We start from the raw sequence: 14,994 nt of genomic DNA on the forward strand, positions 1-14,994 counted from the left end.
TGATGATTTCACTGTTTTGAAATAATCCCCAAGCTTAGTGAAATGCTATCTAGTGTTAATTGTGATACACTTTTGTGTTACAGAGGAAACACATGTATTAGAGAAGCTTCATTCAAGCAGGCATCAGTATTTATAATGCTGCTGGCCCTGACTTCAATATTGATGAATCAACAATATATATCAAATAAGACATCTTTAAATAGAAACACACATAAAACAAGGTTACGCATTGATCAATTAGAGAAAATGTGACCAGAGAATTGCAGGAATCTAACTATATTTCCCCTGGCAGCCGCGGTTCAATATTTGCTAACTCAGTGTACACAGTGACTTTATAGAACATAAATACTGTGGTTGGGTGCGGTGGCTCGCGTCTGTAATCCCAGCACTTTGGGAGGCCGAGATGGGCATATTGCTTGAGGCCAGGAGTTTGAGACCAGCATGTGCAACATGGCGAAACCCCATCTCTACTAAAACTACAGAAATTAGCCAGGGATGGTGTTGTACACCTGTAATCCCAGCTGTGTCAGGAGGCTGAGGCACAAGAATCACTTAAACCCGGGAGGCAGAGGCTGCAGTGAGCTGAGATCGCACCACTGCACTCCAGCCTAGGTGACAGAGTGAGACTCTTAAAAAAAAAAAAAAAAAGGAATATAAATACTGTATCTCCCAAAATCTTGAAATCTTGAACTCTTGATATTAATGCCGTAAAATTAATCATTTGTGACTTAACTTTGAATTTTTATAATTATTTCCAGCAGTTTACCCCATTGCATTTTAGTACTACTAGAAAGGTAATCAAAAATTTTTTTAAAGTTTATATTTGCTAATTTCGAGTAATCTGCAACCTTTTTTCCTTTCATTTTAGATGGAAAACAGCCGAAAAATGGTTTCTTGATGCTTTGGAAAAAATTAAAGCAATTGGGAACGAGGTATTCTTTGTAGTACCTGTAAATATACACATATACACCCCTGAGTGTTTACTGTTAAATGAGGAAAACAACACAGAAATCTCTTGCCTTCGAAGATAGTAACCTGATATTTTCATAACAAGCGGCTGTTAATGTTTGCATTGTCAGTTAACTGTTTTACCACATGGTAAGAAATGAGTTTTTTCCCTAAGAGGGCAAGTGTTGGCGTTTGCTTCTTAAATGGGCTCTAGCTTTGAAACGTGAGAGGCATCAGAATAGATTGGATGATTATGTGAAGCTAGGAATAGTCATTGGGTCGCGGAAACAATTGGGCACCGTAGCGTCAGATGTAATATTCCTCTAGAACTTCAGAGAGCTTCTTTGACTGAAGGGTAAATAAAGTATAGCAGCAGGTCCCACTTCTGAAAGGATAGGGATGGGATAGGTATTACTGAAATTCACACCTTTTGTTGCTGTTACTGCATACTGAGTGTGTATTTGGGCCTTTCCATTTTAAAATATTTGACTGCTTCTGTTGTATGAACGATCCCGTGAATTGGTGCTTATGAGTTAACCTAACAATTATCAAGGATGTGTATATACTGATATTACTTAAAAGTAGTAACAGTTTTAGATACCATAAACTTGCATAGTAAGAGATTTGCATGATGCTCTTCTGTTTCATTCGTGCCTGTTTTGTTTCATTCTATTCTGATTTTCACTTCTCAGCTTCCTGCTGTTACTGTTTGTGCACACCTGCCCACAGTTTTCTTCTCCCTTGGCTGTTAGCTCTCTCTGCTGTTACAGACACAGCTTTGCCTCCCTGCCAAGCGATCTGCCTGTCCCCATAGACACAGCTTTGTTTACTTTGGTCTCTCATGTCATCTGAACTTATAAATACTATTTCTGTGTTTGCACATGCATGTATATAAAGCAGGTGCCTCTGTCACATAGTCTTGGGTAGTTCTGGATAATCCAAGTGTTCTGTTAATAGGGGATTGCCACTTGCCACCTTGTCAGTTTTCTAAGAAGTGACTGCCTTACGCCCCAGACAGGCTCAGCAGCATCAGCATCACCTAGAAGCCTGCTAGAAGTGCAGAATCTCAGACCAACTGAATCAAAATCTGCAGTTTTAGCGTGATGCCCAGGGGATTATCATGCACAGAAAAGTTTTGAGAAGCACTTTCCTAAACCATATTTAAGTTGAACCTGTATTCTTTGATGATTAAGGGGCACTAAATTTAGAGTCTTACAGAAACTTAATGGTTTTAAGTATGAAAGCACAACACTATTGAAATGTCAAAATGCCCATTAAAAAGTTATATGAAGAGGGGGAAAATATTGACTTTATTAGAAACTGCAGCAAATGTCAAAGAGAAACAGTCATGCCTAAGAGTCATTAAATGATTTGTTTTTCATTCACATGGGCTGTGCCTCCTAGAACTGGTCTCAATAGAGTTAGAGAATCTGTGGCTCAGGTCTGTTCATTCATTTAGTTGACACATATTTAATGAGTGTCAGCCATGCCATAGGCTCTGAGCTAGGCCTTGGGATGCAAAGGGGAATGAGTTTACTATTTCCTGACCTCAGATCAACTGGGGAATGTAAGTACGTAAATTGACAGTGAAAATACGGTGCAATTGAGGAACTAAAGGTGCCCACAGAGAAAGGCAGTTCACCCAGAAATGAGCCTTTTGCATACACCTCAGTCCTGAAAGTCATCAGACATCAGCTAGGCAAAAATTAGGGCAAGGGTATTCCAGTGTTTGCAAAAATTGGAGCTAATTCATTATGGCTTGGATTTTGAGTTCACAGATAATGTCAAGGAGTGGGTCAGGAGGGTTAAGTGTGGGTCACTAAAGGCCCAGAATGAAAGAGTTTGTGCCTTATCCTGAGGAGAATGGGAAAACAAAAGGGATTTAAGAAGGAAACAACCCGGTCAGACTTTTATGATTGGGGCCCAGATTTGACTCTGTTAATGAGGAAGGTGAGGACTAAATAGGTTGGAGTTATGCCTAGCAATTAGAAGGAACCAGCCCTGGTGTGCTTCATGGAAGGGTCAGAGGGGGTGGGGGTGCCATTCACTGACTGGAGGGGCACTCAGAAGCAGTGAGGTCAGGGGCTGGGATGGCCAGGGAGAGATGGGTGTGGTGTGTGGTGCACTAAACTTAAAGTGCTTGTAACATTTACAAGCAGAAGTATTTAGCAGGCAGATGGATAGAGAGGTCTGGTGTTTGAGGGAAAGCTCTGAGTTGCAGATACTCATTTGAACTCCAGCAGGGATAGGCTCTTGGATAAACTTGTCCTAATGATAACAGAATCCTCAGGAAGTCTCCTAGTAGGAAAGAAAGGGAGATAGATAAAACAGCAGTTACCCTGGCCTTGTGGTGTGCTGGCGGCACACACTGGGAGAGAGCCCAGCTTGCAAGGCGTGAAATAATTCAGTGCAAACAAATCAGGCTGAACAGTGACATATATAACTCGTGGGCTTGATGTTGCTATGTTTTAGGTAACAGTTGACAAATGGGAACCTTTGTTGAACAACTTGGGGCATGTCTGCAGAAAACTTAAGTAAGTGAAGTAGAGCATTTTCAGAAATATACTTTGTGACTCAAAGTTTACTTAATTTTGAATACTTTGTCATATTCTTATTTCATGAGATCAACCAGCTTTCTTGTACTTGGCTGCTCAGATATAATCAGCATCAAATCAGTTTTTATTATTTATCTGTGTTGGTGTAATTTTATTTTAGAAACACATTGAGAATTTTACTTTTTTATATGAAAATTTAGTGTTCAAAATTAATTCAGAAGAATTAGGACAGTAGGATATAATTAAAATCCTATCCATAGTCTGTTTTCTGCTAGAGGTTTTGTGGTGTGATAAACAGGCGACAGTTGAAAAATGGGTTTTTTGGTTAAATATGTCTGGGCAATTTTAGGTTATTCAAGATTTAACAAGTATTTCTATTGCAGGATTTCTTTGAGTCTTTACTATGTATTACGAACTTATAGCATTTTCCAAAGTTTAATTGAGCATAAAACTTTTTTTTCACAAAAGACTTTACAAGTCAAGTATTCCAGAGAACTTTAAGGAGCACTTTTCTAAGTAAATCTTTTGGACCTTAAAGCGATACTCCTTGACTGCTTTTATCTACCCCTGATATGGGACACTGACTGTCACCTAAGAGGGTGGTGTGTGGTAAGAGCACAGCCAGGAGGCATGGATTAGGTTCTGGTTGCAGTGTCCCACTGAACATCAAAAGGAATACAGCAGACATCCCTGCAGGAGTGCCCTTGGCCGGCGGAGGGAGTGGGCCTGGAAGATGCATTTAGAGGGCATATTGAGATGCATGAGAGTAGGTGTGGAGGACATTCACCAGTCTAGACTGCTGTTCTCATTGAGACAGTGTTTCTTGGGTGTTGATATGGATGGATGCTCATCTTAGATTTAGGAATTTAGTGCTTTTACTGTAGCCAATAATTGTGTTCTCTCCCACAGAAAGTATGCTGAGGCCTTGGATTACCACCGTCAGGCACTGGTGTTGATTCCTCAGAATGCATCCACCTACTCTGCTATTGGATATATCCACAGTCTGATGGGCAACTTTGAAAATGCTGTGGACTACTTCCACACAGTATGTCTTTTCTTTGTACCTAATTTTAAATCTTGTTAACATTGACCACTTCCTTTTTTGAAAATATTTTTTCTAGGTAATATTTACTTACTATTTTAATATTCTTTAGGCACCCTTACGTGTTATTCTTTTCTTTGCAGAGAAAAGCATGTGGGTGTTGTACAGTATTCATCAAATTAGAAACAAACATGAATCCTGTCCTTAGTGTTTGCAGTGAGGTGCGCAGGTGCCCAGTGGCACTCACCAGTGATCTGAGTGCTGAGCACGGGGTTATCTGTCCACAGTAGCCCCTTTCGGAACTCGCAGTCTTTCTGTTCATGACTGTCCCCTTAGATCACATTAGTAGATGAACAAAACAGTCTCTGCAGTCATCACAAGGAAAGAACCTTTTGTTAATCCATGTACCATATTCCATCAAATTTAAGACACCATGAGTAAGCAGGATGACCACAAAGAAAAAAGTGCTGCCAATTAAACTTTCACATAATTTTTTCCCGGCACTTAATTTTTTTGTACTTAGAGAAAATATTCTTGAACATATTTAGGCAGATTTGTATTACTCTAGTACATACATAGAAATGTACATATAAGTGAAATAAATGGTTACAATATTCAGCCCAGAGGGCCAGTATCTGTGTTTTCTCAAAATAGTGCCCTGGTGCTAGCACACACACCCAGTTCCTGACTCTGGGTTTCCTCCCAGCCACAGACACGTGCTTTCCAACTCTCTGTCTCTCGTCCTTTCAGTCTGCTAAAGTGTCAACAGAAGGTTTTTAGAAAACCACAATTCCCGCATCTGTTTAAGTGTTCCTCGCATGGTTTGTGATCTAGTCTGTGCTGCCAACATAACCACCAAGTTCACGCTGCTCAGGCAGGTTACCCATATCACAGTGGTGGCTGGTGGATGGCAATAATAGGAAACCACAGGTAAAAGGGAAGCAATGTTCGAATTTGAGAAAATGTGGGTCTTAGAATCAGTGAACTAATGGTATTTGGAGAAAGAGATAAAGTATGAGAAAATTTATCAAAGATAAACTCATGAGTGCTTCGTAACTGATTTTCAAGAGTTCATTAGAGATTTTGAGGTTAGATGAAGTCATGAAGGTACCATGATGGTCACCAGAACACTGAGCTTGTCAGAAGTTTGGACTAAGCACATTTTCTAGTCCTGTATGATCTTTTAAATATGTATATTTGAGTATTGTATAATTTACCTTTCTTCTGAGATCTGATTAATACAGAAGACTCAGCTGGGCGCGGTGGCTCACGCCTGTAATCCCAGCACTTTGGGAGGCCGAGGTGGGCGGATCATGAGGTCAAGAGATCGAGACCATCCTGACCAATATGGTGAAACCCCATCTCTACTAAAAATAGAAAAATTAGCTGGGCATGGTAGCACATGCCTGTAGTCCCAGCTACTAGCCCTGCGCCCAGTCCCAGGCTGAGGTAGAAGACTTGCTTGAACCCGGGAGGCGGAGGTTGCAGTGAGCTGAGATCGCGCCACTGCACTCCAGCCTGGTGACAGAGCGAGACTCTGTCTCAAAAAAAAAGGAAAAAAATACAGAAGGCTCAGAGAACTCTGTATGGAGATAGAACTTCTTTTTCTTCTTTTGAGATAGTATTTTGCTTTGTCGCCTAGGCTAGAGTGCAGTGGTACGATCTCGGCTCACTGCAACCTCCACCTCCCAGCAGTTTTCCTGCCTCAGCCTCCAGAGTATCTAGGATTACAGGCACCTGCTACCATGCCTGGCTAATTTTTGTATTTTTTATTAGAGACGGGGTTTCACCATGTTTTGGTCAGGCTGGTCTCGAACTCCTGAGCCCAGGTGATCCACCCGTCTAGGCCTCCCAAAGTGCTGGGATTACAGGCATGAGCCACTGCGCCCAGTCGAGATAGAACTTTTTAAAAAATCTTTTTTGGGGTAGATTTCCAGCATAAGAAAAGAGAATAGTGTGATGAACCTCCATGACCCATAACCAACTTCAACAATCATTGGCTCATGGCCAGTCATGTAGCTATGTCTGGCCACTTCCCCCACCCTGGATGCCCTGGAATATTTTGAAATGAATCAGTGTGGTAAGAGAAGGAAATATGTTTTCTTTTAATAACCATGCTGAATCTTTTATGGCAGGCCCTTGGTCTTAGGCGAGATGATACATTTTCTGTTACAATGCTTGGTCATTGCATCGAAATGTACATTGGTGATTCTGAAGCTTATATCGGTAAGATAATCATTATTCTTATTGGTATTGTACTCCATTTTTTAGGTTGTCATATGTCTCTGTTTATGTTTCTCATATTCTCGTCTGAGGTTCCGAGTTCATCTTTCTAACCATTCGTGCTGCATTAAAAACAAGAAACTCCATTTATTTTATTAGAACAATGCTGTGGGGGAGTTAGTGACTCACCAAGGGTGCGTTCAGTTTAAAGCTGAATACTTGCTAAGTGCAAAATACCACCATAGAATATGTGTAAAGCACTTTGTTATAGAAGGACTCATCTGTTTCTATAATGGGAAAAGAAATCTTAGCAACATTTTTCTGATAAACAATTGAAGAGGCTCTGTCATTATTTTATAATGCAGGGTATAACAGTATAAATCTTTACATTTCAATAGAGTGTTGAGATGCCATACATTTCCATAACAGTGAATAAGTAATAGTATAAGTTTGGATGGAATTGCTGTACTTGGGCACTCATTTAGTTATAAACATTATGTGATAAGGAGGATGTGGTGAGGTTATTGAGATCTAGGATAGGAAAGTTGCAAGCTTGCTAACTCCCGTTCCTACTAAAGTAATTTTTTTTTTTTTTTGAGATGGAGTTTCACTCTTGTTGCCCAGGCTGGAGTGCAATGGCGCAACCTCGGCCCACCGCAACCCCTGCCTCCCAGGTTCAAGCTATTCTCCTACCTCAGCCTCCTGAGTAGCTGGGATTACAGGCATGTGCTACCACGCCCAGCTAATTTTGTATTTTTAGTAGAGACTGGTCTTCTCCATGTTCAGGCCAGACTGGTCTTGAACTCCTGACCTCAGGTGATCCACCTGCCTCGGCCTCTCAAAGTGCTGGGATAACAGGCATGAGCCACTGCGCCCAGCCCCTATTAAAGTAATTTCTGATGTAATTTCCCCCAAAGTCAAAAAGATCAGGTAATATGATACAAAACAGAGCAGAGCCTTAGATTTTGAGAGGGATCTGTCTGCTTATGTGTCTTGGGGTTCCCTGAGGAAAACAGAGGTTTCTCCTAAAACGGGGTCTGTGGCACCCTCTGGTTTTCTCAAGGAGCCCGAGGCTGTCAGAAATTACCTTGGGTCCTCTCATGTGGACATCCAGAGTGGCGAGAAGACAGACTGGGGAAATAATCCAGCCAACTGAGAAGAAAAACAAAAAATGAGTAATACCCATTGTAAAGCTGGATAAACTGAGGCACATCACAGTTTAAAAATGCATGTTCCCATAGGCTCCACAGCTCACTCTCTTAACCATCCTGTAATTGTGCCTGCTCTATGCCCAGTCACTGATGCACTTGTGTGGTAGCTCATGGCACACCTAGCAAACAGTTTCCCTGCCCCCTTAGAACCTGGGTTTCGTTTCCTGCTCTACAGCAGTATAAACAGTTTTTCTCTGCATGTGTTGGGTTCTAACCCTATATATCTCAAATTTTATTAATATTACTGAATCTTTTTTTTTTTTTTGAGACGGAGTCTCGCTCTGTCACCCATGGTGGAGTGCAGTGGCAGGATCTCTGCTCACTGCAAGCTCCCCCTCACCGGGGTTCATGCCATTCTCCTGCCTCAGCCTCCTGAGTAGCTGGGACTACAGGCACCCATCACCACGCCTGGCTAATTTTTTTGTATTTTTAGTAGTGATGGGGTTTCACAGTGTTCACCAGGATGGTCTCGATCTCCTGACCTTGTGATCCGCCCTCCTCGGCCTCCCAAAGTGCTGGGATTACAGACGTGAGCCACCACGCCTGGCCAATATTACTGAATCTTACAGGGGGCTGTGATGTCTTTAATCCTTAGAAATATTAATCTATAGACAAAGGAATACATGAGGTTAAACAGTATTCACATTTCTATATGCTTTAAAACATTCAGGCAATGTATTGAGAAACACACCTAAGAAACTGCAGTGAATCTACTCTGGATGAAAATTTAGAGAATATCTCTTCAAAAGAAGCTATCTAGGCCGGGCGTGGTGGCCCACACCTGTAATCCCAGCACTTTGGGAGGCCAAGGCAGGCAGATCACCTGAGGTCAGGAGTTCAAGACCAACCTAGTCAACATGGTGAAACCCTGCCCCTACTAAAAAACAAAACAATACAAAAAAAACTGGCCAGGCATAGTGGCAGACGCCTGTAGTCCCAGCTACTCGGGAGGCTGAGGCAGGAGAATCACTTGAACCCGGGAGGCAGAGGTTGCAGTGAGCCAAGATTGTGCCACTGCACTCCAGCCTGGGTGACAGAGCCAATCTCAAAACAAAAAAAAAAGTGCTACGTATTGGTAGTTATGCATATTCTTACATATATTAACAGTATTTTACATGCTTAAAACCTTAAAAATAATTGAAAATGTCAAAATTATATGCCATATACATTTCTGTGGGCTTGAAAATGATACAATATAGGTTGTTTCTTTAAAGCAGTCACTAAAATGTGTAAACTTCTAGATAGAGTAATCACTAAAAAGGAAAGTTCATACCAAAAGTAGTAATACTAGGAATAAAAGAGGGCTCAACACTGCCTTTGGGAGAGGAAGGGTCCAGATTGGTGTATTTTTAAAGTCCTCCTCCAGCCTGCCATGAAACATGGCTGGATTTTTCTCCTTGTCCTGTGTAACCTCCCTTACTTTATCATAGTTACTGCCTTAGTTACTCTCTCATTCCTCCAAGGAGAGCCTCAAGAAATTTAGGTAACACCAGAGTGTGGCCCCAGCCAGTTGCCCTCAGTTACCAAGGAGCAATTAGGTAGGAAATGGCCACTGAAAGACTGAAAACAAGAAAAAGACTCAGGTCCCTCACCCAAACTGGGCAGTGGTGGTCAGGCTTCCACACGGAAACCTTTCACTGTCACCAGAGCGTCCCCAGCCAGAGACCTGCAGTTGCCTCTGTGCTTAGATGCTGTCCACCGAGGGTCCCGAGTTGGAAAAGGGAAAGGGGGGGAGTTCCCCTGTGTAAAGCAGAGGGATCCCCATATGGAGATAGCTCCAGCTCATGCCTGCAAATGAAGGCTCTCGAGAGAGGGAAAAGGGAAAAAGAAATGAAAAATAAATCCCAAAATTTGGGCTTACCTCCCGACTGGCTCACCAAAATATGTTACTGGTGTGGAAGGTCTTCACTACAAGTCGTCCACGTTCTTGGCATGGTGAACAAAGATTGAACAAAACAAAGCAATGGAACACGAAAGCATAGGTGTATTGAAGTGAAAGTACACTCCACAGAGTGAGAGGGGCTTGAGCAAGCAGCTGATGAGCCCCAGTTGGGGTTTAACTACCCTTAGGGGTTTCGTGTTGGTTACACCCTATGCAAATGAAGGATTGGTCTGTGGCGGATCAGAAGCTGAAGTGAAGTTACACCCCATGCAAATGAAGACTGTGACCAATCAGAGGCTGAAGTGAAGGCTCCCTGTCTTTAGGCCCTATTCTGCCTCAGTTAAGAAGCAAATAAAGGCCCTCAGGGAAATGAAATTAAAACCATAATGATGGTGGTGTGTGCCTCTAGTGCCAGCTACTCAGGGGGCTGAGGCAGGAGGATTACTGGAGCCCAGGAGATCAAAGCTGCAGCGATCACGCCACTGCACTCCAGCCTAAGCAGCAGAGTGAAAACCCTGTCTCAAAAAAGTAATAATAATAAATAAAACCTTAGTGAGAAACCAGTACACACCCACCAGTACACACATGGCTGAAAGTACAGGATGTGGTGTTGGTGTGATGTGGAGCAACTGGAACTCTCATAGATTCACTGCTGGTGGGTTATAAAAGGGTAAAGCCTCTTTGGAAAACTGCTTAACATCACAATAAAGTTAAGCCTATTATATCAGCTCTCTATTGCTGCCTAACCACTCCAAAACCTCAACCAACAACAATGTGTTATTTTTACAATTCTGTGGGTTGAGTGACCCATTTGTGGGTCTTGTCTAGGTTTACTCATGCAGCTGTGGTCAGCAGATACTTGACTGGGTAGATGGTCTAAAATGGTACCATTCTCCAGTAGGGAGCTCAGCTTGGGTGCTGAGTCTCTCTCTGTGGGGCTTTCATCTTAGGTTTCTTTGTAGCACGATGTTCTCAGGGTTCTAAAGGACAAGAACCACAGTTCAGGACCTCTTGAAAATTCAGAGTTGCACAACATCACTTCTGTCACGTTCTGTTCCATCAGTACAAGTCTCATAAGCTCAGAGTCAATGTGGGAGGGGGCTGTACCAGGGTGAGGTGGCTGTACCAGGGTGAGGGTGCTGGGAGGTGTGATTCATTGGGGTGGGTATTAGGGTGATGATTGACCATACTGATTTTGTGATGTAGCAGTTCTACTCCCAGGTATGAGCCCAATGGAAGCAAGTGCTTCTGTCCACTAAAGGTCACAAACAAGAGTATTCATAGCTTTATTCATTACAGCACCTAACTGGAAATGACTCAAATGTCCACCAATAGGAGAGAGGAGAAATAAATTGTGGTATGTTCATACAATAGAATACTATATTATTTGAAAGACTACTGAATCATTTAGAAACATGCATCAGTTTCACAGATTTTTTTATTTTTTATTATTATTATTATTTTTTCTGAGATGGAGTTTCACTCAGTCGCCCAGGCTGGAGTGCAGGGGCGCCATCTCGGCTTACTGCAACCTCTGCCTCCTGGGTTCAAGCAATTCTCCTGCCTCAGCCTCCTGAGTAGCTGGGATTACAGGCGCATGCCAACACACCTAGCTAATTTTTTGTATTTTTAGTAGAGATGGGGTTTCACCATGTTGGCCAGGCTGGTCTCGAACTCCTGACCTCGGGTGATCTGCCTGCTTCAGTCTCCCAAAGTGCTGGGATTATAGGCGTGAGCCACCACACCCAACAAATTTCACAGATTTTTGACAAAAATATGAATATGTGCTAATTACTTCCATTTATAGGAAGATTAGTGTGTTAGTACATTCTCGCATTGCTGTAAAGAAATACCTGAGCCTGGGTAGTTCATAAGAAAAGAAATGTAATTGGCTCACAGTTCTGCAGGCTATATAGGAAGTATGATGCTGGCATCTGCTTGGCTTCCAGGGAGGCCTCAGGAAACCTGAAATCATGGCAGAAGGCTAAGTGGGGAGCCAGCACTTGACATATCCGGAACAGGAGGGATTGAGAAAGGGAGGAGGTGCTACACACTTTAAACAACCAGAACTCACTATCACGAGAACAGCACCAAGAGGATGGTACTAAACCATTCAGGAGAAACCACCCCCATGATCCAGTCACCTCCTGCCAGGCCCCACCTCCAACATTGAGGATTACAGTTCACCCTGAGATTTGGTGGGACACAGATCCAAACCATGTCAATTAGTAATGAACAAAACTAATTGGTAGCAATAGAAAAGTCCAAGAAGTGCTTATCTCAGGCTTGGGAAAGCTGACAGTATTGACCAGGAGTGGGCACAGGGTGGTCTTAAGGAGCTGCACGTGTTCTGTGCCATTCTGGCGGTAGTCATCTGGGATGCATGTACATAGGGTTCATTCAGCCATGTGCTTAAGGGGATTCACACTTGACTCTTGGTTTTAGCTCAATTTTAAAAAACAAATTTAAGCTCTGGTTTCTGAGAGATGCTAGGTTGAAGCCTCAGCTCTGCCCCTCGGCAGCCCTGTGGCAAGAAAGGCAAGTCTGAGCCTTAGTTTCCTCATTTGTTCAAGGGTGGGAAGTTCATAGGAAGCTAAATAAAGGCTGGAGAGTTGATGAGTCAGAGGGATGTCTCCTTGACCTCGCAGAAGAGATTTACCTTTTTTTTTTTTTTTTTTTTTTTGAGACACAGTCTCTCTCTGTCACCCAGGCTGGAGTGCAGTGGTGCAATCCTGGCTCACTGCAAGCTCTGCCTCCCAGGTTCACGCCATTCTCCTGCCTCAGCCTCCCAAGTAGCTGGGACTACAGGCGCCCGCCACTACGCCCGGCTAATTTTTTGTATTTTTAGTAGAGACGGGGTTTCACCGCGTTAGCCAGGATGGTCTCGATCTCCTGACCTCGTGATCCGCCCGCCTCGGCCTCCCAAAGTGCTGGGATTACAGGCGTAAGCCACCGCGCCCGGCCGAGATTTACCATTCATGTCATTTTTATTTTTAGAAAGTTTGCATGTCATTATCTGCCAAACTACCTATTCCTGAAAGCTATTGGTTTGAACTGTGTAAAACTCATTTTGTTTATGTCGAATGATTGTACCTAATACATCTGTTCAGATCTGTTGAAATCTATATTACCCTTAAGGTTTTAATATATGGGAAATTGATTTTATTTCATCGTGGCTTTTTTATGCATAAGATTGGTGACTATACCCAATGGGCACAGCACAGTTCTTTTTTTTTGAGATGGAATCTCACTCTGTTGCCCAGGCTGGAGTGCAGTGGCACAATCTCGGCTCACTGCAAGCTCCACCTCCTGGGTTCATGCCATTCTCCTGCCTCAGCCTCTTGAGTAGCTGGGACTACAGGCACCCGCCACCATGCCCGGCTAATTTTTTTGTATTTTTTTTTTTTAGTAGAGACTGGGTTTCACCGTGTTAGCCAGGATGGTCTCGATCTCCTGACCTTGTGATCTGCCCGCCTCGGCCTCCCAAAGTGCTGGGATTATAGGTGTGAGCCACCGCGCCTGGCCACACAGTGCAGTTGTTACCTGTAACAGCTGAGGAGAAAGTTGTTCACAGGCCTCATACGTATTTAGGAGGCCTTGGAAATAGGGCAACTGTTGAAACACTGGAGCTGCAACTGCATGTGCTTCTGAAAGTCTTCTGACACTTCCTTTGCAAATGGTGGAAAACAAATGAAAAAGAAGATTGGAATGTTGTTTTCCTTCTGCTCTCAACTTGTGCTCTTAAAAGTATAATTTGACTTAAATGATAGAGATGGTGTATAATGATGGAAATGATAAATGATGGAGTTTTGTATTTTATTCTAAATAGTATAATCTGACTTAAATGATAAGAGATGGTGTTATATAACAATAGAAATGATAAATGATGGAATTTCTTATTTTATTCTAATTATAGTATTTCTTTTTAGGAGCAGACATTAAAGACAAATTAAAATGTTATGACTTTGATGTGCATACAATGAAGACACTAAAAAACATTATTTCACCTCCGTGGGATTTCAGGGAATTTGAAGTAGAAAAACAGACTGCAGAAGAAACGGGGCTTACGCCATTGGAAACCTCAAGGAAAACTCCAGATTCCAGACCTTCCTTGGAAGAAACCTTTGAAATTGAAATGAATGAAAGTGACATGATGTTAGAGACATCTATGTCAGACCACAGCACGTGACTCCAGTCAGTGGTCCTGGTCCCACTGTCCCAGTGTAGGTTAGTATTCCTTCACATCCTCTCCATGGCTTAAGAATGTCCCACTTCCTAACGTGACTCCAAACTGCATCTCTACATTTAGGAACAGAGACCCGCCTTAAGAGACTGGATCGCACACCTTTGCAACAGATGTGTTCTGATTCTCTGAACCTACAAAATAGTTATACATAGTGGAATAAAGAAGGTAAACCATCTGTTATGTCTTTTTTTTTCTTTTCCAATAAACTTTTATTTTGGACTAATTTTTGATTTACAGAAAAATGGCAGAGATAGTACAGAGAGCTTATATGTGCCCCTCACCTAGTTTCCCCCATTGGTAACCTCTTCTCTTCCCATGGTACATTTGTCATGACTAAGAAACCAACATTGTTAGTGTCCATTCACTAAAATCCAGCCTTGATTTGGATTTCACCAGTTTTTCCATAATGTCTGCTTTCTGTCCCAGAGTGCCATCCAGGCACATACTGCATTTAGTCATCCCATCTCCTTTGCGTTCTCTTGCCTGTGACAGTTTCTCAGACTTCCCTTGTTTCTCATGACCTTGACAGTTTTGAGGAGTACTGGCCAGGTAGTCTGTAGAATGTCCCTCAATTGGAGTTTGTTTGATGTGTTTCTCAAGCACCTTTCTCATCACATCCTACTAGGTGGTTGTAACCACCACACGACCTATCCCAGGCAGTGCTGACCTTGGCCACCTGGTCACAGTGGTGTCTGCCAGATTTCTCCACTGTCAAGTTCCTGTTTTTCCCTTTCCATACTCTGTGGGTTGAGGAGGTTTCAGCTCCAACCCCTGGAGAGGGCAGTATCTGTGCATGTTATTCTTCTTGAAGATTTGTTTCTTCTCTCCTGTTTATTCGATCATGTATCAGTATGGACTCATGTTTACCTACAGGCATGCCTTGGGGA

The 14,994-nt window shown here is 42.6% G+C and overlaps 1 protein-coding gene across 12 annotated transcripts in view; it reads left to right on the top strand.

The window, feature by feature from the left end:
* CDC16 (cell division cycle 16) overlaps positions 1–14,282 on the top strand; it is a 38,358-nt gene extending 24,076 nt beyond the window's left edge. For 5 of the 12 annotated variants that reach the window (XM_001141421.7, XM_063792390.1, XM_009441186.5 and 2 more), the window contains 5 exons: positions 869–932; positions 3,421–3,482; positions 4,413–4,548; positions 6,681–6,771; positions 13,791–14,282. In XM_001141421.7, coding sequence (XP_001141421.1) covers positions 869–932; positions 3,421–3,482; positions 4,413–4,548; positions 6,681–6,771; positions 13,791–14,050 — 613 coding nt within the window. In that variant the 3' untranslated portion in view covers positions 14,051–14,282. The remainder of the gene's footprint in view (positions 1–868; positions 933–3,420; positions 3,483–4,412; positions 4,549–6,680; positions 6,772–13,790) is intronic. The other 7 variants (XM_009441183.5, XM_009441185.5, XM_063792393.1 and 4 more) reach the window with 3 other exon arrangements.
* Positions 14,283–14,994: the final 712 nt, after the last annotated feature.

The sequence above is a fragment of the Pan troglodytes genome, chromosome 14, assembly GCF_028858775.2.
Source record: "Pan troglodytes isolate AG18354 chromosome 14, NHGRI_mPanTro3-v2.0_pri, whole genome shotgun sequence".
Taxonomy (NCBI): Eukaryota; Metazoa; Chordata; class Mammalia; order Primates; family Hominidae; genus Pan; species Pan troglodytes.